This window comes from Spodoptera frugiperda, chromosome 14, assembly GCF_023101765.2.
Source record: "Spodoptera frugiperda isolate SF20-4 chromosome 14, AGI-APGP_CSIRO_Sfru_2.0, whole genome shotgun sequence".
Classification (NCBI taxonomy): domain Eukaryota; kingdom Metazoa; phylum Arthropoda; class Insecta; order Lepidoptera; family Noctuidae; genus Spodoptera; species Spodoptera frugiperda.
The window spans coordinates 8,531,260-8,558,316 of NC_064225.1; the positions used below are offsets into that span (position 1 = coordinate 8,531,260).

At 36.7% G+C, this 27,057-nt stretch overlaps 3 protein-coding genes across 7 annotated transcripts in view; 2 read left to right on the forward strand and 1 right to left on the reverse strand.

Annotated features, from left to right (window-relative positions):
- Nucleotides 1-17,030, reverse strand: part of LOC118279192 (uncharacterized) — a 63,381-nt gene extending 46,351 nt beyond the window's left edge. For both annotated transcript variants that reach the window (XM_050698386.1, XM_050698387.1), the window contains exons 1-2: nucleotides 16,734-17,030; nucleotides 2,652-2,721 (exon numbers count right to left, since the gene is read on the reverse strand). In XM_050698386.1, the coding sequence (XP_050554343.1) occupies nucleotides 2,652-2,682 (31 nt within the window). In that variant the 5' untranslated portion in view covers nucleotides 2,683-2,721; nucleotides 16,734-17,030. The remainder of the gene's footprint in view (nucleotides 1-2,651; nucleotides 2,722-16,733) is intronic.
- The window catches only part of LOC118279065 (uncharacterized), a 595,270-nt gene that overhangs the window by 202,421 nt on the left and 365,792 nt on the right, over nucleotides 1-27,057 (forward strand). The window lies entirely within an intron of this gene.
- LOC118279261 (uncharacterized) lies at nucleotides 19,423-24,451 on the forward strand. The gene is made up of 4 exons (XM_035598904.2): nucleotides 19,423-19,571; nucleotides 21,385-21,512; nucleotides 22,198-22,388; nucleotides 22,861-24,451. The coding sequence occupies exons 1-4, from the start codon at nucleotides 19,535-19,537 to the stop codon at nucleotides 23,342-23,344; spliced, it is 840 nt and encodes a 279-aa protein (XP_035454797.1). The 5' UTR covers nucleotides 19,423-19,534; the 3' UTR covers nucleotides 23,345-24,451.

A 27,057-nucleotide genomic window follows, 5' to 3' on the forward strand; every position in this document is an offset into this window, starting at 1 on the left:
ATGTTTTTTTATATGGAAAGATACGTGTTATGGATGGCTTCCCTACTATTGATACATCGCATACTTGAACTGTTATTGTGGATGTTGCGGTTATCTTTATTTCATTTCATTATTACTGTCTTATATTATACTAGCGGTCCCGACAGACGTTGTCCTGTCTACACGTCTTTAATTTGAAAATTTTAAACTTTTTTTCATAAGCTAAAACGTTCTGGACCTTTTTGATGAAAATTGTTATTCAAATGTTATGACAATATCTAACGTCATTAATATTTGACACTGCGATGGTAGCGCCGTCTGTCGGATCCAATGTAAAGCATTCCATAATCAACAACTACTAATAAATTAAAAACTAATTAAAAAAACATTGTCCAGCGGACGAAATTGTGAATCTAAACCATTCTCAGATCCCTTTGAACACACACAAAAAAGTTCATCAAAATCGGTCCACTCGTTTAAGAGAAGTTCAGTGACATACACACTCACAGAAGAATTATATATATAAAGATTAGCGGACCCGACAGACGTTGTCCTGTCTACTCGTCTATAATTAGAAAATTTTAAACTTTTTTTAATACTCGTAAGCTAAAACATTCTGGACCATTTTGATGAAAATTGTTATTCAAATGTTATGACAATATCTAACGTCATTAATATTTGACACTGCGATGGTAGCGCCGTCTGTCCGATCCAATGTAAAACATTCCAAAATCAACAACTACTAATAAATTAAAAATTATTTAAAAAAACATTGTCCAGCGGACAAAATTGTGAATCTAAACCATTCTCAGATCCCCTTGAACACACACAAAAAATTTCATCATAATCGGTCCAGTCGTTTAAAAGGAGTTCAGTGACATACACACTTACAGAAGAATTATATATATAAAGATAGTCGCGTTAGACATAAGTGCGAGTGCCAAGTATAGATTGTATTATTGGATCTTACTTACATCGCGGTCTTTTAATTTTAGAAAATATTCAATTTCAATTACATCGCTTTTGTGACATTCGTTTTTTTAATGGGGCAAAAACATCCAATGACTTCTCCCGCCCTGGGCGAGGCAATAGGGAATGTCAGACTCTTACTGACTAAAAACCACCCCGTTCCTACACCTGTTTTTCGAGCCGGAGCCCCGGTAAACCCGCTAGGTAGTCCGCAGCTCCGGATCAGGTGGCTTCCCTACTATTGATACATCGCATACTCAAGCTGTTATTGTGAATATTGCGGTTTGCATTATTTAATTTCCATATATTTATTTAAAACACTCTAAAATTATATTTTTAAACATTACTTATAAAAATAAAAAACAAAATAACATTTAAAAATATAAAAATAGGAGCCGACCAGTAGCGGGAGCATGGTCCAAGCTAGCGGTGGTTAGAGCTCCAAAGACAGAAACCTCCTCACAATACGTGCCGTTTCGAGGAGTACTGCCTTCTGCATCAGGCCCTTGATCCATCCGCCCAACCCCAGCCTCCTAAGGTGGTTGTCGAGGCTGTTGGGTATTAAACCGTTGGCCGACACGACTATCGGCACAACGATAGCCGAATCCACATTCCACATGTCGACAACCTCGTGAGCCAAATCAAGATATTTTATTTGTTTATCTTTTTCAGCTTTCACGAGGTTCTCGTCATGAGGGATGGTGATATCGATTATCATCGTGCGGCGCGCTTGTCGGTCTATCACCACTATATCAGGTTTATTGGCTACAATAGTCCTGTCAGTGATGATAGATCGATCCCAGTACAACGTGATATGGCCGTTTTCGAGAACTGGATCGGGCACATACTTGTAGTATGGAACCTCAAACTCAACATGTCTATGCAAATATTCACCATTAGCCAAACGACCACAACCAGAAATTATATGTCTTATGGATTCACCAGGACTATGACATGCCCGACATATGTCAACGGTCCCATCCTTAATAATATATTTCCGGTAGTTATTCGTAAGGATAACTTCGTCCATAATTGCACAGACAAATCCTTCAGTTTCTCCAAAGAGATTACTGAATCGTAGCCAAGATACGGACGCCAGAAAATCTACACTGGGTCCATGAAGGGCCCGGAAGAAGCGTCCGTGGAGCTCCTTGCTATGCCATACCTCCTTGCGGTCATTGACGCTTAGTACCACAGGTTTGCGCCAGTTCTCTTTTGCTAAAGATAGTGGAGTGAATCCATTGTCCACTGCCGCTACTTCTCGATGCATACCCTCGTTTACTTTCAGGAAATATTCCCTGAGGTTGCACACCTCACGGTTATGAAGGGTCTTAGCATTTAGCATTATTTAATTGTATTATTACTCTCTCGCAGAAAGTCACAGTGCCGAGTATATAATAATATTGTATTCTTGGGTCTTACATCGCAGTCTTTTAATTTTCGAAAATATTCAGTTTCAATGACATCGGTTTTGTGACATAAGTACTTTTTTTATTAAGGGGGAAAATCATCCAATGACTTCTCCCGCTTTGGGCGAGGTGAGAGGGAGTGTCAGACTCTTACTGACTAAAAACCACCCCGTTCCTACTCCTACTTTTCGAGCCGGAGCCCCGGTAAACCCGCTAGGTAGAACTACCGCTTCGGTGATATTGTATAAGTAAGCCACTGTATAAACCTTGTCATACATTGAAGTATTTACTCACATTCCAATGGTACTAGTTCTTGTGGATCCATTGTTGTATTACATTACTGTCCGGCAACACTTCACTGAACCTGGGGACAAACAAACATTACAATAGATTATTATGTTATCGACTTACACACGTAACAGTATGACGAGGAACTGGACTAGATGCAAGCCATGCTAGAGGCTTATATGAACAGCATTCGAACCAATTGGCGCGCTGCTACACACTAATAATTAATTTAGTACGTCTCATAAAAGTTATAATAAAACATTACGATTACCTATTGTTATTAGTTCTTACATAGTTAAGTGCTTTACTAAATTTAAATTACTTAACAAGTACTTCAATCGATTAATTTATGTAAGTCAAGCATTTTGATATTAAATTAGGTAAGGACAAAGACTGATGTATAACTAGTGAAATAGACGATGGGAATTGATGGCATTTCGCCATGATTGCCGTTTTTATTGATATTTCCAAGGCCAAGATTTTTCTCTGATTTATTTTGTTGCGGGATCCAAGACAATCATACATAGTTATTCCTGAGACGCGTCGGACTTCAGTGTCCCGGTGTTTTCAATATTTGTATCTACTGTAGATCCTGGCTTACAGATGGTTGGGCAACCGGCGGATTTGATTACCGCACGGAGCAACTCTTTGTGTGATCCACAAATTGTTGTTTCGGGTCTGAGTGGCATGTGTATGTGAACTTGTATGTTTGTAAACGCACCCACGGCAAAGGAGAAAATCCTAGGAAACGCTTAAATATTATCATCAGCCTAGTAACTTCGGACCATATTAAACACAAACAAATAAACAGAGATAAGATCAGTCCGTTCGAAGTACACTTCATAGTTCATTCATAAACATTTGAATATTAGAGCTATCTACATAACTCGAGTCGGTTTTTGATTTTGACACAAACCATTTGGTTAGCGCCCGGCCTTGATCGATTGCGTAACAATATTTGTTTTGGTCTCTAGTCAATCTTATGTACATGTGTGTGCTATTATCTCGCGAATAGCTGCGTAAATTGTGATAATGACTTTCGATTTCAATAATATGAGTGGTTAGGCTTGTTTTATCACATTCTTCTTTAGTTATTAAAATAATACATGTTCTGGCTTATTAGATGAATGGCCATAAGTGTGAATTTCGAGTAAAGGATCACAGATTCGATTCTGGAATTGGACAATGTATGAAATACATATTTTATTTGGACTTAAAAGTATTTTGAAAATAAATAGAGTCTGGAATTCTGGCCGACACATGGCAATAGGCTCACTTCCTATTAAATACGGCCATGTACATTATACATATACCTGCCTCCATTGTCAGATTTGTAGGATCTATAAATATGCGCCTCAATCTACACCTTCAGGGCTTAAAAAGCGTGATGTTATGTTAAACGTATGTTAAGATACTCCAAATTAAACATATCAGTGGTCATTCAATATTGATATATTTTGTCGATAAATATTTATGTATGTTGATAAGATACGAGTACCAAGCAAAGGCCTGTTTTAAAAGAGTGTACTACCACATTTTAAAAAGGAATTTTAACTGCGAACCAGTGCCCTTAGTATGAGTTTACATTACGTTGAACGAAAACGAAACGAGAGCGCGTTCGGGCCTCTTATTGGTTAGTTTATTCAAGCCGGTAAATCAGAACGCCGAACGCGCTCTCGTTTCTATTACTTTAAACCTAAAGCAAAGTCATACTAAGGTTACGCTTCACCAAATGTATGTGAGTAATTTGTCATACTGGCTTTTAAAAAAACATGTGTTGTTTTCATGTTGTGTTGGACACGTGGGAAAACTTATGTCACATTATAATATTATTATCTATCCGGAATTAATTATTTTGTATTGTTGTAATAACTATGGTGTGAGATATACTAAATTAACTAAAAATCATGGTTTACTCACGTACATTAATGGAGAAAAGCTCTACTAGTTTCGCGCACGCTGCTCATGATGAAGAGTCCCTCTGTGACTCGAAACTAGTAGAGCTTTTCTCCATTAATATACGTGAGTAAACCGTGATTTTAAGTTAATGACATCAATGTTGTATGATAGCATATATGTTGGTTATTCTTCCACATTAAAACTTCAGAAGACATGACGATTGTATAAACTGAAATCTTTGACAAACCGTCTAGCCATCGGCCTTGTTCTACTGTAGCAGTAGTGAACTAAACCAAACGATATGTGCCCGACATTGAGACAGAGTTTAAACTGATAAAAATACTAACCAAAACACAAGATAACACATCTGATTGTATGTTTGTTTGATTAGAAGAAGAACCGGAGCTTCAGGACTGATTAAAGCTAGCTAGCATGGCCTAAAACTAGTCGAGTTCCTTTTCAAACAGTTACTTGAGTAAGCCGATAACATAATAATAAATTTTGTATGTCTTACGAAATCTATACTAATATTATAAAGCTGAAGAGTTTGTTTGTTTGATTGTTTGTTTGATTGTTTGTTTGATTGTTTGTTTGATTGTTTGTTTGATTGTTTGTTTGTTTGTTTGAACGCGCTAATCTCCGGAACTACTGGTCCGATTTGAATAATTCTTTTTGTGTTGGATAGTTCATTTATCGAGGAAGGCTATAGGCTATAAAATATCACGCTATGACCAATAGTAGCCGAGCAGAGCGGGTGAAACCGCGCGGAAGTAGCTAGTTTATAATAAAATTCAGGACTGGTTTCTCATTCACTAATTGACAAAGCTTAGGTACTAATTTTCATGGTTATTTGTAGGCTATTTATCTCGGTATTCAAGAAAATTCAAATAAATCCACGCAGACGGAGCTGCAGGCGAAAACTATTTCTAACTTAGTGCATACTTCCAATACAAATGACTGTAGAATGATCCTTATCAGATACAGCGTGTTACTTTGACAATTCCATTAGCAGTGTATCTTAGTACATTGGCCGATTACTGAACTAGCACATGTAGAAAGTAGTTAGTACTTCATTAGTTAAGTGTCCGATAACTAATTGTGATGAGTACTTTCTAGGTTATCTCTCATCACGAGACTTGCACGGTGCAGTGTTGTTGTCGTGATTTACTTTTGTAGGTACTGTGGAGGACAGATCCGCGTGATCAATTTTAAAATTTTATTGCTTGAACACAGCAAACAGATTAAGCCATACCCCATAAATGTCTCATCTAATAGAAACACGCACAACATGTGTAATATTTGAGTCAGTGGTGCGTTTGATGTTGTTAGGCTACTTGTATCAGCGGCGACACTGCCCAACACCCCACTTCGTTCATCAATTCACGATTTTGGGCCGGGGCTAGAGAGCGGATCAGAGCAGGTGCAAGCAAACATTAACTTAGTGGTGGTCAGGCGCATGCGACCACCATTGTACCTATACAATTTGTTAGGGATCAGGGTTCCCGATGTTGATGGACAGCTTGTGATAATCTACTCCTGGACTATGAGCTTCCACTACATAAGAAGTATGTCGGTATGAGGTCACAGTTTAAAAGGTTCAAGTTTATCAGAGAGCGGAGTTGGGTGCTTTTAAATCTTATTATCACTAGTTGTTCTTAAAATTCCTCTATATACATACACACATCAAATCAACAGCTTATTAAGTAGCCTCTGCTGACCAGAGGCCTCTTCTTGCACGGAGAAGGTTTGAGCATTAATCACATTAGCTCAATGCGGGTTGGTGATTTCAAATTTATAATTAGAAATCATAAGCCCAGCTTTCTTCACGACGTTTTCTTTCTTTCACCGTTGGCAGTGGTGTCTAAATAATATTAAAAAGTACATATAACTCGAAAAAGGTCACATCGGAGCCGTTGGTAGGTTTCGAATTTGCACTCTCATGCATGAGAAGCGGGCGTCTTATGACTATTGAATTAATTTCCCCTGTAGAATGTCTTTTAGGTTACATTATAAAGCACCATTTTAAAGAAGTTTTGTACAAAATAGGTGGACCGGATTATATGTATGTGGGATAAGAAGTTCCACTACTGACGAAGCTCACGTGTGACAACAACTTAATATTCTTACAGTATAAACGTGATCAGAAAATGTATGAATATTATAATTTAACGAGTATAATAATTTATTGTGGAGGAATTTTATGGCCTCACAATTATGTTATGAGCATTATGGTAGAACTATACTATAAAGAGAAAATGTTTGATTGTTTGTTTGTGTTGAATAGCTTCCAAAACGCTTACTTTACTTTTAGTTCCCGTATAATATAGGATCAGATATACTCGAGAATCTCTTCAATGAATTTAAGACATTATGATAATTTGCTGTACAAATAATGTCCTCGATTTCAACCTAAATCGCTTGATAAGGTTTAGCACATCTAAGATAATGATTATTTAGATACGGTCTTCTATGTCTAATTCAATAAAACAATACGCTCTGGCGTACTCTACTAACAATTATGTGTGATTTACTTTAAAAGTTACTACGACCCGCCCCAGCTGGGTCGCATTGGTGATATATTATGCCTGTGTTATACATATAAACCTTCCTCTTGAATCACTCTACCTATTAAAAAAACCGCATCAAAATCCGTTGCGTAATTTTAAAGATTTAAGCATACGTCTGTATGCTTAAATCTTTGTGTTTGTTCTTTATGTTTGTCTAAACAGACAAAAATAGCGACTTTGTTTTATACTATGTAGTGATTTGTAACTTTTTGCAAGATTATTGTCGATTTTAAAACTTCCCTTACACTTGTGCCCTCGTGGAACATTATTAAAATAATTATTTTAACTCATATACTCATGATAATGTTTTAATTTTATTTTTGAGGGGGAAATCATCCAATGAGCTTGCTGCTTCAAGCATTAAACTCCCCATTTGTAGTATATATACGTGTGAAACTAGGATCAATGCGTATACAATAATCAACTATCATTGTTGCTATCCGCCAAATAAATTATCTGCACTATATTAATACAATGTATAGTGTATAGTTATTGAGATAAAACAATGATGATACATAATAGTTTGTTATCAGCCCACTATCTGTCTGATAGTGTGGTCTGACTTCTGACACGGATAACAACGAAATATTTGTTTGAACTATCAATTGTTTATATAAACTCCTTGTTTGTTTTAATTGTATGACAAGTAATTATCTGTTGGATATATTGAGTATAGGTACATTTGTATATCTTTTATCCTTATCATACGTACATAAACTCATGCTTATGTGCCACGAGAGTAGACAGACAGAAATTACAAAGTTTCAGGGGGAAAATTAGCCAATGAGTCCAAGGCACAGTTGGTGGTTGGTGGTATAAATTTAATAGGTGTAGATAGGTTCTCAGGCCTTAGGCGAGACTTATACTGACTAAAAACCACCTCGTTCTTTCTCCTCCTGATTTGAGCCGGAGCCCCGGTAAAGATACGAGCCTTGGTGGAACACAAAGAGTTGGAATTCTGAGTTTTAGCACATTAAGTTACTTTAGAAATTCCATAGACCAATACCCAATACATATTTTGTAGAAGGGTCGCTATTTATTAATTAGACCTTTTTGATACTGCCACATTACATGATTAAAAGGCAATTTCGTAAAACACACTACGTGAGCGTGGCCCCTGTTTGGAGCTGGAGTTGGAAAAGGCAGATTTTTTGTTAGTAACTTTCAGGATGGTACCGTTGCTCTTATTTGGTATAGGAGTTGGAACAGGGTCATTTTTAGTCGGTAAGTCTCAGGGTTGGAGGAGTTACATAATTCAATTCTCAAGCAAGAGGATAGTATCGAAGTTTGATGTCCAAACAAGTCCTGACAAGCCTGTGATAGAACATAGCATAGAAAAGTTACTCCTTGTTTGTAGAAGATAACTACAGATAGTCACCACATACTATCACACATTGAATCACGCCATGGAAGTTCTATGCTCATATTACCAACATGACATTCGCGTGTGGTCTGCGATCTGACGCAAATCGTCAGATTTCACCATGGGAACTTAAGCTTATGGTGGATTTTACGCAGTAAATTAAGTACTTTGGTGAGATTCTTCCGGGAATTTATCATTGTATTTTTTGTTCTACAATCTGTAGCAGTGATATTCGCAGTAGACCTGATGGTAAGCTGTCACCGAATGATGATAGTTATCAGCCCATTTTTCCGTTAGCCCAATCACCCCTCCACACCCTCCTTTCAACCCGCAATTCCCCAACAACCCTTAAATCCCTGCCCCTAAAGGGCCAGCAAAATACTTGTAACGCCTCTGGTGTTTTGGGTGGCAACGGCCTGAGAATTCCATAGATTCAATGATAATACTTTGCTGCAGACTTAAAATATGTATTTATTAGGATAAAGGATCTTATCCTATAATATTGAATCCTGCGGAGATTAGCTTAACAGTCAAACTTGCCACTCGACTAAAGTAACGTCACGCCTTTTATTTGTTAAGGGGTAGGCAGAGGTGCACCTGCACATAATGATACACCCACTTTTCACCATTTGTGTTTTAAGTCCCGTGTAATAGAGGTTGACCCACTAGACTAAGGAGCCTAATATTTCAAGAATACATTAATAATAACTAAGTATAATCAGCAATGTATTTGACGGAGCACGACCTATTGATAATGCTATCAAATGACAGGGTCAACGAAATTAACACCAAGCAGTTCCAGTTCCCAGAAACACAAAAATCTAGGTATTTAGGCGTTTTAATACACGTGCTGATTCGGTTCCGTATAAATTAAATATAAAGAAAGAAAGAAAAACAGTTTATTTGCACCAATTACAAAAATAATAAACATACATAATTGATAAAATAAAAGTATTTACGGCGCAAAAAGGCCAGTACTCAGCTCTCTCTTCTACGACGAAGCGCTTCGAGAAAAGGTAGGTAGTGCCCTTGCGCTTCGCTTGGCTCGTCTTGGCGGGGGCACTACCGTGCCCCCAGATTCACGTAGTTACACTGCACAACTAAATAACACACACATTTAATAAAAAAATTAAAGAGAATTAAATGTATGCTGCGAGTATCGATAGCGATAAAAAAAGATTTTTCTAATGTCCATCCCTAAAGAGAGACGTCAACGTCATACTGGCATGTGTCAGCCGCACCTTGTTACAGCGCATTAGGTATAGTAGTTTCGTAATTTGTAGACGATACGTAAGTCAATTTTCAAAATGTTCTACGTATGTATAATTACGGACTCACCGGACTAATTTAAAAGCAGAAATACTCGTAGATCGAACCCAAATTGCACCATACAATTAATTTGGTTCGGCTATCCAGCGGTATCCATTGAAAATGTACGGTGTGGTGTGGTCCGGCCCAAACCAAGTTCGATCGTCTGTGGGTACTTTAAGGGCAAAATGGGAATTTCCCTAATGAAAACTCTCATGATAACAAGACTTTGTACTGACAATACCTACTCGCTTAGTACTTTAGATATGTTACACAATCTTTGATACTGGATGTCTGATAAATCAGATAATCTCTATGAATCATCGAAGATTTTTCAACGTCAATCACGCCTTCTAAACTATTCTAAACTCAGAAAGGAAAGTAAGAAATAGATTTTAGTACAATTCACTGGTTACCTTTGTGATTATTTGACCAATTGGTCATACTAGTCATTGTTTAATATCAATTAATTATCTAATATCTAATTTTAATACTAGGTTTTTTTAATAGTAATACACAATATGATACTGAACCCTAATATCATAAAATATAAATTTACCGAATATTTCCACGTCATTTAGTTTACATAAAATTGAACCCGGGACCTCGTTTTCAGTTATCATAATTAACTATGCTTGTATTCCGAAGTATTGTTTACATTTTTTTATTTAAACATCTTCATGTAACTGTGTCATTTTTCATTAAGGCAATTGTATTTTTGCAACCAACTCGAACCAACTTTGCTACTCATGATTTTAAGCTCCCGTCGTGACTTGAAAGTAGTCGAGCATCCTCCTCGCATTTGTTACGTTAATAAGCCGTATTACTAACTAATTCAAAATATGCAGGCTGAAGTGGCAATGGGCAGGCCACGTCGCTTGAAGGACTGATGGCCGCTGGGCCAGGAAAGTGATCGAGTGGCGACCGCGGAACGAAATACGCAGCATGGGCAGACCTCCCACTAGGCGGACCGACGAATGGGCCAGCTCGACTGGAGTAATATCACGGCCTCACCGAAAATCGACGTGAAACAACGCTTGCATTGTGTTTCGTTGTGTGAGTGAGGTTACCGGAAACCCAATTACTCCCTCCCCAATCTTCCCAATCCCCGATTCCCCAACGACCCAAAAGGCCGGCAACGTACTTGTAACACCTCTGATGTTTCAAGTGTCCATGGGCAGTGGCGATTGCTTACCATCAGGTGATACGTCTATCCTCCACAAGAAATGAGCCAGTGGATGCAGGTGGCGGCTTGTCGTTGTACGTGTATGTATGTACAACAACAAGCTCTTAGTCTTCTACGGGGGAGGCATATGTTCAACAGTGGACGTCTCTCGGCTGATAAAGATGACTAATTTTGTTTAGTATCTATTTATAGCTTAATGTGACGACCTTGGACTATACAGGGTGACTTTGAATTCGACGTATTCCTCTCGGGAGGTGATAATACAACTAATTTCCCACAAAATTAGTCCTGAGGTCCTTGGGCGGAAAGTGGCTAGTTTCTGAGATAGTCAACATTTTTGGTTTTTGTAAAAAAATCCCGAATTGATTACAAAAACATCAATAAATAAAAAAATACTGGTTGGATTTTAGTAGCTTTAGTTTTAATCAGTTGCCAATACATCAGTTATCATTTATAAATACTAATAATGGCACAAATATCATTCGTTTTAAAATAGCAAGTAATTTCCTATCAAATTTTGTTTTGTGTCACTAATTTGGTCAATAGAAAACTGGATTTATTTCAAAAAAAATATATGACACTAAGCGTACAAACTATTAGAAAAACTTCCTTGGTTTATTAGCTATCCAGAAACATAAAATTATTGACAACATTCTCAAAAATAAATGAATTAATTGATGATAAGTAGAGTGTAAAGAGAAAAGGGCAATTTCAAAAACATCTTTATTTGCAAAAATTTGTTCAAAGTAACCTTCCCTACGACGAATACATGCCCGAACACGCTTCCTTATCTCTATGACGGTCACTCTTGGACTGAATATGCGTCTAATTTCGTCATTATCTTCAAATATGTTTTGGAGAAGAATTTCGATACACGGCATATTCCGTCTGTATAAACAAGGGACTTTATGTAAAAATCAACCGGCGTTAGGTTCTGGTCACTGTGCATGCCATGTAGTCATGTAGTGGGACCGCCCTGTCAATCCAACGCCTGAAAACCGATGTATCCAACCACAATGTTTGGATAGATATTTAATAATGACTTGATTGGGCTCTACTTTTTACCCAATAATTTAAATGGTGAGAATTAAAATTAATTTATAAGGAATGAGCTAGGATCATTGTTTTAAATTTGAATTTAGAAACAAGATTATGAGTTTATTCGAACACGACGATTGTTTAGTGCACTATCGAACTACTCGACACCAGCAATTTATACTACGCTAACTCGAAATTTGGAAAAAACTTTTTTTATGCCAAGTTGCTTAAAATGTGTGTTTACATACGTCATAAAAAAATTGAGAAGAAATATGCAAAAATAAGAAAGTTACAAATCTTATAAAACGCTAAGTAAAGGTACTTTTTGAAATCACTCGATTTATATTACGCCAACTATTATTAGCGGAGTGTGCGCGCGGATCACTTTGGTCAAAATCCGTGCAACACTGCACTAACTCATAGTTAGCGTAGTTTAGTGCGTTCGTGTGTATAATTGTTCGTTTATAAAATGAACGACTTAGCGACTTTTACATAGTAAATACTTATGTGTTAACGTATTAATTAATTTATTAATGGTACGTTGACTATTCTTTTTGTAAGTAAGGACATGTTCTTTATAAAATATTGAAATATGCATCAGATGATTGATCATGCACTACGACGTCCCGTACTACACTACGCTAACATTAGTTAGACGTGTATAAGATGTAACATTTTTTTGATGAATTACGTTTATATACGGCTAACTTGCGCTAAATCAAAAAATATAAATAATTAAGGAAATATAAATATGAGATATTACAATGAATAAATTAAATATTAAGCATACCAAATTTCAAAAAAGTATCTTAATGAATGTAAAAGTTATCACGTTTTTCCCTTTAAACGCCTCTACTGTAAAGTACGCTTTTTGAGTTAGCGCAGTATAAATTGCTGGTGTCGTACTGTGCGGCAGTGGTTGGATACATCGGTTTTCAGGCGTTGGATTGACAGGGCGGTCCCACTACATGACTACATGGCATGCACAGTGACCAGAACCTAACGCCGGTTGATTTTTACATAAAGTCCCTTGTTTATACAGACGGAATATGCCGTGTATCGAAATTCTTCTCCAAAACATATTTGAAGATAATGACGAAATTAGACGCATATTCAGTCCAAGAGTGACCGTCATAGAGATAAGGAAGCGTGTTCGGGCATGCATTCGTCGTAGGGAAGGTTACTTTGAACAAATTTTTGCAAATAAAGATGTTTTTGAAATTGCCTTTTTCTCTTTACACTCTACTTATCATCAATTAATTCATTTATTTTTGAGAATGTTGTCAATAATTTTATGTTTCTGGATAGCTAATAAACCAAGGAAGTTTTTCTAATAGTTTGTACGCTTAGTGTCATATATTTTTTTTGAAATAAATCCCGTTTTCTATTGACCAAATTAGTGACACAAAACAAAATTTGATAGGAAATTACTTGCTATTTTAAAACGAATGATATTTGTGCCATTATTAGTATTTATAAATGATAACTGATGTATTGGCAACTGATTAAAACTAAAACTACTAAAATCCAACCAGTCTTTTTTTATTTATTGATGTTTTTGTAATCAATTCAGGATTTTTTGGCAAAAACCAAAAATGTTGAATATCTCAGAAACTAGCCACTTTCCGCCCAAGGACCTCAGGGCTAATTTTGTGGGAAATTAGTTGTATAATCACCTCCCGAGAGGAATACGTCGAATTCAAAGTCACCCTGTATAATTGGTTGAAAACAATGGTACTTAATAATAGTACATTAATCTCAGTAAAACAATATTAAGGTAAAACGTTTTGTTATCTCCTTTAATGCTGTTTATCAGTACTTCAATAGCAATTCGATCATTATTGTCTTGTCAGTTCAAAGCAATTAAAACTCAATCAGTTATTGGTTATTATTTAGCAACTAATTTGAATGTAATCTCCTTAAAGTTTGTTTTTTATTAAACATTGTATTAAGATTTCTACTTTGTTGGTATTGGTCTAATACAAGTAAGGTTGACTGTGTATCAAAAGGTGTTCGGTCTTCAATACCCTTGTCGGGTTAGTAAGCACGCGCCTCAAAGGGCTGATCAGACGGAGCTGCGGACTATCTAGGCCCAGTCCGCTAGATACCGACCCGCAGGCTACCGGGGCTTCGGCTCGAAAAGCAGGAATTGGAATGGGGAGGTTTTAGTCAGTAAGAGCTTGACACTCCTCGCCTAACCTAAGGTTGGAGAAGTCATTGGATGATTAAACGCTTTTTCGCAGCTCGAGTAAACCACCTATCAGATCGCCGAACGCGCTCTCGTTTCGATTACTTTAAACGTAAAGCAAACCCGTGCTAAGGGTACTGACCATCCGGAGCTGCGGACTACCTAGCGGGTTTACCGGGGCTGCGGCTCGAAAAGCAGGAGTAGGAACGGGGTGGTTTTTAGTCAATAAGAGTCCCCCCAACTCGCCCAAGGCGGTAGAAGTCATTGGATGATTTTCCCCCCTCAAAAAAAGGGGTATTTATCCGGAACCCCCAAAAATAGAAGTCTAGTGATCTCTTACAATATTGTCAGAAAATTAATTGTAGTAGTATTGAACTTGACTAGTCGGTTATCAGTACTTTATTTGTGTATGTGCCACTACTAATAAGCAATTAGGAACCTGGTTCATATCATTGGACCTAGTTTCGATACAATACATGTTATTGAATAATATATTGTTATGTTATAGTTTGTAATTGTTATTTTCCTGCCTATTGGTCTAGTATTGATAAGAGCGGTAATTTAGATTATTTCCGAGTTTAAATCCGCTGGATCATTGAACGACTTCTTGGTTCCAAATTAAAACCTTTTTTGCTTGAAAAAGATTTCCAATTAAGAGAATTTCTCTCAATCTCCTCTGTACTATCAAGGTAAACTATACTTTATACCAGTTGCTTTAAGTAGAAATTTTGTCTGTCGCTCAGTCTCGGTTCTAAAGATTAACATTTACCGTCTCACTGTGACCTTAAATACAGATTATTGTGATTAGTAAGCTAATTATGGAGTTTAGCAAACGACAGTTGTATTAGAACAATGCTTTTAAACCAATAAACTAGATTCAATGGTTGCTATACGTCACTGTTAACCTCTAAACGCGGAGATTTATAAAATGCTGATAGAGCATTTTCGTTCGGATTGTTTTCTCAAGATATCGTAACGTAAGAAGTCATTGAATTTCCCATTACAAAAAGCTACATAGCTTAGTATCAATGGAAACGGTCACATAGTTTCATAACTTAGCTATTACATCTTCGTAGCATAGCTACATAGCACATCTCATCGACCATTCAAGTTATGTTTAAGATTTTAAAAGACCATTTTCGTAATTGACCTTCTTAATTCTAGATATTTAAATAATTAAATTTTAAAATCTAAAAATTTGTTTCGCTTGACTGAGTTTGCAAGTTCTCATCCTTGCACACTGCTAGGCATGGGCGTTCTTGCATTTTTTCGCAAACCGATACAAATCCGATTTCAGATTTTGAAAACGATTTCACAAACCGTTTTTAGAAATCGATTTCAGTAGCGGATGTCATGTCACAAACGCAAACAAACTAATTCGAATTTGCTTGCTTTAAAATTCGCTTCATCTCTTTTGTTCTTTCAACGGATCTCGTATGATAGAAAGGAAAAGAAGAATGAAATTCGTTCTCTCTCATTCCAACTAAGTATTCGTTTGGTAGAGTGATAGAGAACGAATGAATATGAAAACTACCAAAAACGTTAGATTTACATTGAACAACTAAACCTATGATTTTAAGTTTTCTAAAATCAGTTTTCTAACATTGCAATATCGATACGATACGTTTTCTGACAGTAATCGGATGTCAGATTCGTTTTAATATATCTGTCTCATGCCTAACTGCTACCGTACTTATGATTAAGCTTACAGTGTGTTCCCGGCTGATAAATAGGATTTACGTACAATTTAACATTTCTTTTCTTTTAAATAGGACATAATTATGTGGTTTCGGAGACTATTCATCACAAACAAACTTAACCCTTTCTTTATAAGATTAGTAGATATAGAAAAGTGTTGTTTTTGCACTAATATTTAAATGTTTAAGGAGAATATGGTATTTATTACTATTTGTCTAATTACAGCATACTTATGAGAACAAATTATTGATAGTAGTATGTTACTATGTTATTACTAGTCATTAGTTAAGTACATAATTAACTAGGAGTAAGTTTGACAAATTTCAACAATAGGTACCGTCACGCCTTTTATCCCCGAAGGGATAGGCAGAGGTGCACATTATGACATGCCATACCGCTATACAATAACCATCCACTTTTCACTATTTATTGTGTTATAAGTTCCATGTAATAGGGGTGAGCCTATTGCCATATACTGGGCACAATTCCAGGCTCCGTGCTACTGAGATATTTTTGAAAAACCGAAACACTTTGCCCGACCCGAGAATCGAACCCGAGACCCATTCGGCAATCGCACGTGCGACCACTCGATAAACGAGGCAATACTATAAATAACTTATTATTAAAGAACAGTACATATAGTACATATTCAAATTAAACCTAATTAATTCGCATTCCAATACCGGAAAAATATTGAAAGACAGAACTCACGACAAAAACAAGAAAACAGATGTAAACCAATTTAATTGTTAAGAAAAGAAAAAGAATTTTCGTTTCTCCAACAATTTATAACTCCAAACAACTGTTTAAATTAAACGTTTGTAACAAACAATAGACTCACTTCTTTTCCTCAAATATTTCGCACACCGACACAAAATAACACACCAATTAAAATATTTTCAAACACTTTTGCTATCAAAGCAACTAAACTGCCCAAAAAACTATATTACTAAACAAAACAACAATAAAATCACCAAAAATCAAAAGTATTTTTCACAAAAACAACAAAATGTTTATAGAAAATAATTTCCCGCGAAATACATCGAACGAAAAATAATAGAGTAAAAAAAAAACAAAATGGCCGACGTCGTTTCCCGCCAATGACTGATGCGATACTAAACGTGTTTATAGTTTATCGTGAGCGCGTTCAAATCGAATAATACAGATTATAAATAGGCAGAGCGACTAGTGATAATGTATTTTTTTTTGTCAAACACGAGGCGTTCACGTTTCGAGTATGTGTGTCAATTGTTTTGGCGGATTCGTAATCTTTGGTGGAAGGTACCAATTTCTTGATAGAGTACAATGAACTGCAAATGAAAATGTAAATAAAGAAAGGAATCTAAGATTTTTCTCTATGTTTCTTTTTAGTAAGCACTAGCAAACCCGGTGAACTCCGTTTCGCCACCAATGATATTCCCTGTTTTCCTACTTTTCTCTTGATTTTTTTCCGAATTTTGCTATAAACCTCACGGAGCCCGAGACCTTTCCAACGAATGCAAAACCATGGAAATCGGTACGTGCGTTCTGGAGTTATAGCGTCAGGAAGGAAACCCTGATTTATTTTTATATAATAGGAGATTGGGTAGTAGAAGTATATTTTTACATTTTAGTTAAGATTCTGGTACAATATGTTCATTACTCACGCATTAAATTCACGTATTAAAACAGAGATAAAGTCAAACAGAATAAAAATCAGCAGTTTGTATCTTTAGCACTTTGTAGAATTAGCACTACATTAGATCGTGAAATATTATCTGTTAATGAATTATCAAGGCTCCTCCAAGTCTCGGATAGTATTTTGTAATACTAGTACCAAACACCACGAATAAAAAATGGATTAATTGCTATGAATGAAATTAAAAGTCTCTCAAAACCATGCACTAATTTGGAAAATGTCGCTTGAGCAATTTGCAATCTGCCTTATAATGTCAATGGATTTTTTTGAGGGGGGAAAATCATCCAAATTCTTCTCTCGCCTTGGGCGGGGCGAGAATGGGTGTCAGACTTTTTTTGACTGAAAACCACCCTGTTCCTACTCCTGATTTTCGAGCCGAAGCTCCGGTAAACCATGAGGCAATCCGCAGCTCCGGGTCGGACATTTCAATGGACAAGCTATGTTCCTACTCGACATAATTTTTCTAAATAGCATGCAGATGAAACCGCTAGAGAAAAGCTTGTATTAATATATATTTTTTTAAATAAACGTTGCCCCCCATTAGGATTTTCTCCTGTGTCGTGGGTATGATTACAAACATACAATTTCACATGCACATGACACCCAGATCCGAAACAGACAGCCAGTTGCCCAGCCAACGCGCCAACCGTTCAGTCGATAATAAAATGCACATTTATTTCGTTTATCACATGGCCCACGCACTTCCAATGTGTGCACCCTTCCGAAGCTGTAAGAAGAAAACTCAGATACTCAGATGTATTAAAGAACAAAAGAAAAGAAAAGAAAAATGCAACCAATACTTATTAGGCCTTTTTCAATAATAAGTAGACATTCTGGTAAGTAATCCCGCCCAATAACAATAAAATAATTTAAATGGCCTAACCGACACCGCGCCAATAGATACAATAATCACTTTACAAGTTTCTGATCCACCTATCTACGCATATAAGTTGATACCCAATAATTTAGATTGCGAAGATAAAGGATTTATTTCTACTGCAGAATTATAAATCTAAATGGCTGCTTGGCAACGTGTCGAGTCTGATAAGGTGTGATTACAGTGATTAGTGCTTGAATCTGATGTTTTTAATTAATAGGGAGATGGGTATCTTATTATGTTGTGTGGTGTCAGGCAGAGTAAAATACATGTATGCTAATTGGCCTCGGGTGTTCTAAAACTCAGTCCGAAAAGACCCGTTTTCACGGGCCTTAAGGTCGTCTGCCCGTTCCTACTCCTATTCGAGCAAGTGCCTTCGGCGATGGCTGGGATCGGCCAAGGGTCTACACCTTAAATTGACAAAGACCAGTCCGCAGCGCTACTTAATAACTAAGTTTTAAAAGTGCGGTCTCCAATACAGCTGGTATGCAGATTATGATAAACTTTATATTAACGTAGAGGAGGCTCATAGTCCAGCAGTGGACTGTAATAAAGTACTGATAATGTAATTGATAATACATTTTTTACCCGTTATTTTATTATGGGTCCCACGTACCTATTATAAAGTAATGATATTGTGATACAACGGAATCGGACACATCTCCAAACTCCGCCCTAAAAAAATTATGAAAAGAAAAATAGCCCGAAAATTTTTACCCGAACTGTGAATCAAATCAAGTCTTGCTAAGCAGTCGCGCCTGTGAGCACTCGGCCAACGAGACACTCAACTCTAATACCATAGATAACAAATTAATTACATTGCGTACTAAACCCACTGCGCACTATAAGTAGTATTACCACCAATAATAAAAGAAAATCCTTGCCACACCTCCTGTCCTGATTGGTCGATCTCTCCCCACAATCGACCAATCGCGACATTTCTAACCAACCCCATTTCGAAATTTAAATATTGTTATGGATTTTCGTCAGTTGGCTTCGATTTGCCGAGCGGTTCACAAGTTCCTGTGTGTCGATAAAAATAATTGTGCTTGTGTTTTTTTTTTTGTATGAAAGTGATATTATTTTTATGCCAACCGTGACAGATATATCAGGAGCTAACAACGGTTTGTGTTTCTAAAAATTTTTTTTTAGTATTTAATTAAGTGCATAGAAGTATATAGAGTGGACTGCAAGTCAAGTCAATATGGTTTTAGTTATATATCTGTATGTTTTATGAAAAAAAAACTCAAGAACGAAATTAGGTCATGTTGAAACAGGAAGATATTTCAGAATTTGATAAAAACAGTACTTTATACAGACCACTTTTTACATAAATTGTTTTCCTCGTAACGTGTTTCAGTAAAACAAACTGAACTTAAGATTATACAAATGTTGCTATTTCTTTTATCTGTAAAACAACCCCTACAGGAGTTCAGAGAGGACAGTGTGTGTTAACATTTTTAAATGGAAAACTATTTGGAAACCTGAAATGAACTCCAAGATTTCGTATTGATATTGACTAAACTGCAATCTTCAATCCGACTGTTTTGATTACGAAAAAATCATCTAATGACTTCTCCAGGAGTGTTAGACTCTTACTAACTAAAAACCACCCGTTCCTACTCCTACTTTTCGAGCCGGTAAACCCGCTAGGTAGTCCGCAGCTCCGAATCAGACATCAGTCCTACTGGGCCCCATCTGTGGTATCTCCAATCCGCCTGCCGTCAACATACCTACTAGTTCATCAATAACATATTAGCCATTACTAAACATAGAAAATCAATAGGGATTTCTAATTCTGTCTTTTGGAAACAACCTTTGAATGCAAAGTCAAAGCTATTATTTTAATAATTCCTTATTGTGCGCTTTTGTAACATTTAAAATTGAATTGTCTGTCAGTTTGTTCACCTGTGAAGGGGTTCGTTCAAGTATTACGTAAAGCAATTTGGTGGTGAGAGGGAGGTCTCGTAAAAATGCGTAAAACGTTACAATAATGGTCAAAAATCTTCAAAAATAACGTTACGAAATTCTTCTACACCCCCGAAACTAGGTGCTTCACAGTATGATACTGCTTATTCTAACACAGTTAATATATGATGTTAATGTTTCTACATTGTCATTATGCACTAATTATGTTTCTACTTTCTTGCACGCTCATTCCTGAACAAAAGCCTCCATTTTTCTTATCAATGTTCACTAAAATCGCGACTACTCGTAATTTTAATACCTCAAACAGACATCCCAACTCCAGTTTCTCTCAAATCATTAATAACAATTTTTTACTTCGAATCATTAATTTGAATTCGAACAGTGAATTGTTCTGTGTTAATTATAGCGACTTCCTGCGATAATGGCTTCCTCTGATAGCCAACAATAACGGCGCTTTATATAGCAGCTGCTTTATTTACTTCCACTGAAACGTGGCCTCTTTTTGCATCTTGTTTATGTACATCGATAATGGCTGTTATGGTGCTTTTCGTTCAGAAATGTGCTATGTAGCTATGCTACGAATATGTGCAGACCCGCAGTTCGAGAATGCGATGTATCGATAGTAGGGAAGCCATCCATAGCACACATACATAGCACGCATATTTCCATATTAAAAATCTACAGCAACATAGCATAGCACATCTCTGGTGGAAAAGCAGCCTTATGAAAACAATACGGTACAAAGGTATTAGCTGAAATAAGTAAAATACTTGGTGCTTTCATCGCCACGCCGCGGGCAACAACGCGGGCTAGTAGACTAGACTAGTTTTATAAGGATATCAGCCCTTGCGGGGCAAACTGCCAACGTATACTCCACCGTGTCCTCCGGGCGGTCCTCGCAGTGATGACACTCAGACGTTTCCTCCCGCCCAATCAGAAACAGAAACCTACCGAAGCTACCTAAAGCTGGCTAAACATGAAAATAATAACATTATTTATTTGCCACAGTGTATCCACCGACGATGGCGTCCGACCAGGAGTCCTGTTCTGACGAGGAGCCTGATAGTGAGATGCTGAGCGACGACCTCTGTCTACCTGACAGCGATGATGATCGGCAGTCCACCAGAAATATTCAAGTAAGTAACTGAAAGGATTTAGCGAGCAAACAAGCAAGGTCGGTTAAATTAGAAATTATATTCATCAAGTTTTATTGGCACATCTACCGTCCATCAGTACCTGGAGAGACTGCCTGTCGAAAGGTTGGCAAGCCCAAAACATATCTGAAAATATCGAGAGCGACATTTCTTTTTATTGCTTAGGAAGAAATCAAAATTAAAGACTCTAATATCTTTAAAGTTCTTGTATGATAAAAGAACCGGGTGTGTTCATATCTGACGGAATATCAGTATCGGTAACGCCAGAACAGACAAATGTTTAGAAAATACTTCACCATTCACACTCGACCGATGATACGTCAGTATGACTGATGATACTCGACGTATTTTACGTTAGATGTGAGCCGACCCTAACTTTAGTCTTACATTGGCAATTATGGCGTCACTGAAATTAAATTACTAAATACTATAAAATACTTTAATAGGTAAATACTTTGTTCGAGTGGAGATGAAACTTGAGACTTTGGACTCTATTGCTTAAGCATAAGTAGCTCAAAATAACTGTAAATGCCTTGCTAAAGAAAGTTTCAAACAGTTACATGCCGTAATGTGCATCTCTGCCTACCTCTTCAGGGATAAAAAGCTTGACATTGCAAATAATAAAAAACATTCAATGTCATTTTCAATAAACTTTCCATCAATACAGAGTCTACCAGAAGACATGCCATCAATAAACTCCTGTCTGCTCCGCCCTCCACGGAAGCTGTTCACCAACTGTCGGGAGCGGTGGCGGCAGCAGAATGTGAGCGGTGCCTTCGCAGAACTAAGGAGGTTGGTGCCCACACACCCGCCCGACAAGAAACTGTCCAAGAATGAAATACTGAGGATGGCTATCAGGTATAAACTCATACTCTTATTAAGATTAGTTTAGAATTAAGTGTGGAAGAGCCATGCTTCGGCATGAATTGGCTGGTTTGACCGGAGTGATACAACGGCCTCACAGATAACCACCGTGAAACAGCGCTTGCGTCACAGCTTGCGTTGTGTGAGTTAGGTTACCGGAGGCCCAATTCCTGGCCGGATTCTCCAACATCCTTTGAATTCCTAGTCCTCAAAGGGCCGACAACGCACTTGTGATGCTTCTGGTGCTTCGGGTGCACATGGGCTGTGGTGATTGCTTACCAGTAGGTGATCCGACTGCTCGTTTATGATTAAGTGAAGTAGGATTATTTCAGTAAGAATAATCCTAGACTCTGCTTTGGCTTCAATATTTTATTATTTTATTTTACGAATATTTAACGTCAGTCAAACTTAACTAAATAGAAGACTTGAACTAAACTAATTAACCATTGTTATATCATTTTGACAGGTACATCGGACTTCTCTGCGAAGTTCTAGAATGGCAAAAGTCCCACGGGCTATCAATGAACAAAGAAAACTCAGCGAGTCTCGCGATCAAATGCGAATCTCCCTTAAGCCCCCAATCTAGGAGGCTGCGGCTCAAAAGACCATATTTTAGCGAAGAAGATTGTCCGAGAGCAAAAATCTTTCATGAGACAAATGAATATCAGAGGTATGGCAATGAGGAGAATGAAGAAGTTAAGAGAGGGTATCAGAGACCCATCGCCAATAGAACAGAATTCTACTTCGGGAAGGAGCATTTAAGAGTTTTAAGGAATCAGTTCTACTTTCCTCCGAGATGGCGACAGAACATGCCGTTCAGGAATTTGGCGGATCGTAATGGAAATAATTTGCTGATGATAGCTCCTGCCCAGAATGGGAAGGAAGACCATGATGGTAAGATGCAGAACGGACATGGGAGCAAAGAAAAGAATGATAAAGATAACAAGTGAAGAGTTTCATCAGAAGGAGATTAGTGGTTTAGTTTATATTCAAATTGCTGTTTGAATTTTATCACGGAATGTTTTGGGACGTGTTTAGTAGAAGGTAGTTGAAACGATGCTCTGGTCTTTAGCTGTTTAGGAAGGTCACATCACGGGCATGTATTTACTATTTTGAGTAAAAACTGTTTTATTATTTCCCATTCTTAAGTTTAGGTTAGAAATATCTATTGTGTTGATTTTAATCTACAATTTAGAAATAAGTCGGGTTTTCCTTCCTGACGCTATAACTCCAGAACGCACGAACCGATTTCCACAGTTTTGCATTCGTTGGAAAGGTCTAGGACTCCATGAGGTTTATAGCAGAGAAAATGTAGGAAAAAAAACAAGAGAAAAGCCCATCTGGTAGCGAAACGGAGTTCGCCGGGGTTTGCTAGTATTGATTATATACTTACTCCGATTTCAATTAAAACTTTTCACTATTTACTTACCATCGGGTGATTCATCTGCTCGTTTGCCCCTTATCCCATAAAAAAATAGTTGTATATAAGTAGGTGTTGTAATGTATCTTTATTAAATTAGTCCCACCGTATGCGTGCCATATTATGACATTAATTTTAGCTTTATTTTAATGTTTCGTCAGTTATTTTTTTTAATTAGATCTGAATGTTATATTTGTGTAATTTAATCTTAAATATTTTATTTTGATAAGTGTATAAATAAATTAATAAATAAATGCGTTTTTTTTATTATTTTTTTAATCTTTCTTGTATTTTGTGGAATAATACGGTAGTTGACAACTGCTCAAATTTAATACTATTGTTGATATGCCAAAAACTATACTTTTCAATGAATGTTCAATGATATATCAACGATGACGTCGTTGTCATCGTATTATTTGCTTCAAATAACACTGTTATTTCTGAAAAAAATCGCTAGAATAAATCGAAAATTACATATATCGTCAAATCGATGAATGAAGAAAGTATGCTTAGTTTGTATTGTGTTACTGTGTTGAAAAATCTTAATATTATGTTATCTTTGACCTGGGAAACCAAAACCACTCAATATCGATGTCAATAAAATTTTTGAGTAAGACTTTAAAATCAAATCAATATCTTTGAAAACTTTTTAAGATTTAAGTAGAAATCTTTGTATGTGTACTTAGTTTATAATATTAAAAACTGTATTTAAAAACCATGTTGAACACATTTCCTGAAAATATAAGTACCTGTAATATTTTATCAATCGTGTTTTTTTTTCTCTTTCCCTCACATAGTTTAGCATCTGTCTGTCTCTTTCTAGTGTTTAGGGGCGGGGCTTGTAGCTCCTCCCATTCTATTTCCATGACGCTAACATTTTCACCCCTAGGGTTTTATTATACAGGGTGTTAAAGAATTCGTGAGCAATAATTTATAGGTTAGTTTAAAGTAAAAAAAAAAAACAGTTTTATAAGAGAGCTTTGCTGCCCGGTTTCTGTAAAATACATAGACAATATTTGGCTTTAAAGACCCTACAGAAATATTTAAAACGTCTATTATTCACGGGAACTTTCTTTTATTCTACCCTGTTAAGTGGTATTAGAACTTAAAAGCCATCGCTTCTCTATTTCCATCATTCAAAACTTCATTTTTTTTTTAAGTTTGATGGGTCGACGTTTGGCCGCTATCACTTAAAAAAATAATTTACTATAGAAAACTTTACACGCAAACACAAATATAACATGCAACAGAGGTTTTACTATACACTCCCCAATTCTATACACATAAAATAATCACACTCTAATTCTGTAACAGCCTGTATTTGCTACCCTTATCTCAGTGTGCCAGAGGCTGCAGGGAACATGTTTCAATTTGCTGTATTCACATCGTCAGTAAGTAAACTGTTTGTGTGTTGAAATGGAAACGTGTGAGTTGAAATGAGGATGGGGAAACTTAAGCTAGGTACTCTTTGTAAAGATAATATGTATTCATACTGCATGGTTGGTGTGTAGCGGGTTCGATTCCCGCACGGAGCAACATTTTGAGTCATTCACAAATGTTGTTTTGGGTCTAGGTGTAATGTGTATTTGAACTTGTATGTTTTTAAGTCTTTGACTGCCAATAGAAAACTGTTGAAGGCAAATCCTCCACTAACGTCGGTCACCGGTGACCACCAAGGCGTTCAATGTGTTAAACGCACTCACGACACAGGAGAAAATGCGTGTGTGGGACAAAGTTTAAAAAACATAAGGTAATTTAAAAAACAAAAACCCGACTGCGTTTCTTCATAATATGAAAATGAAAAAACTCTAAAACAAGAAAGTCGTCGTAAAATTGAAGCAGTCGGGACCCAATCTAGAAAGCTAACCGTAACCTAAGTCTTCATTTTTTAAATTACCTTATTTTATTTTATTTTCTTTTAGTTTTATTATTTTAATATTTTGATAATTATAGATATCTAGTGGCACTCTCACAGTAAAAACGAATCATACAACCCCTATCAAGCTGAAATCCATCGAGTCGTTCAGGCTAGAGATTCAGCAATATTCGAATTCGGCGTAAAAAATCTGCCATTTTATTTTTTTATTATTTTGATATATTCAGAGTCACTCTCACAGTAAATACGAATCTAACGACACCTCTCAAGCTGAAATCCATCAAGCCGTTCAGGCTAGAGAGCGTGCCAAACAATTATACATACATACATACATACATACATACATACACTCGAAAAACTTAACCCTCCTTCTGGCGCAGTCGGGTAAAAACATCGTACAGTTGCGGCACGGACAACAACAGATACGGCATTCCAGGTGGTATACCTACTTATTATTTTTGTTACACATCCTATTATAGGACATCGTATTATAGGTAGTGTGACATTGGGTTCAATTTCTGATTCCATGCTAGTTAGCATTTTCTAAAAATCCAGTCATATTTTACCTGACAAGCTAACTAAACAAGAGTCGAATCCCACAACTATAAAAAATATCCCACAAGCCCAATAAAACTAAATTCAATTTTGATTCCAATAAAATAAACAGTACGTTTTATCACCCCACGCAGACCGCCACAAAATATCAATAAAAGCGAACGCCTGCTTGAATTAAATAGCAAATTATGACAAATAAGCAGCTTTGCTATCGTAGGTATGATAGGATATAATCCTCCTTGCGTATGTGACCGCGTTCGGCACGCGACCGACCGACGCTCCGCCCGCCGCCCGCTTCAGATAAAACTGTGATTGATTTTATTAACCTAGTCAACAGTTTCACTGGGGGCTTATGAGATTTGTTTTGTTGTAATGAAAGTCAGAGATTCTTTTTACAGATTGATTGCTTTTCTTTTGAGGAAAAAATTCGTATTTTTTCTTTTTTTTAGAACACGTTGCCTTACTTTAGTATTTTCTCATGTGTCGTGGGTGCGTTTACAAAGGTATAATTTCACAGACACATGACACCCAGAACAACAGTCTGTGGAGTGAACCCCTCTTTGTGTGAACATAGAGTTGTTTCGTGCGGGAATCGAACCTGAGGCATGTTGCACGGCAGTCAGTTGCCCAGCCACTGTGCCAACTGTGCATTACAATATACAGAATTATGAGTTTGTTTGTTGAAAATCAGTATTTTAAGGAACTACAGAATTAAAATATTTAAAAAAAAACAGGTTCTTTAATTACGATTTCGAATTAATTATTAGGTTATCGCCTTATTTGCGTAACTGTTTGACGAGGAACTCGACTAG

What these genes read in the sequence shown, in the direction of transcription:
- LOC118279261 (XM_035598904.2), top strand. Translation starts at nt 19,535, where the DNA reads ATGCCAACCGTGACAGATATATCAGGAGCTAACAACG. An exon ending in TATATCAGGAGCTAACAACG is followed by an intron (nt 19,572 to 21,384) that starts GTTTGTGTTTCT and finishes TATTTGCCACAG; the next exon opens with TGTATCCACCGACGATGGCG. An exon ending in AGTCCACCAGAAATATTCAA is followed by an intron (nt 21,513 to 22,197) that starts GTAAGTAACTGA and finishes CCATCAATACAG; the next exon opens with AGTCTACCAGAAGACATGCC.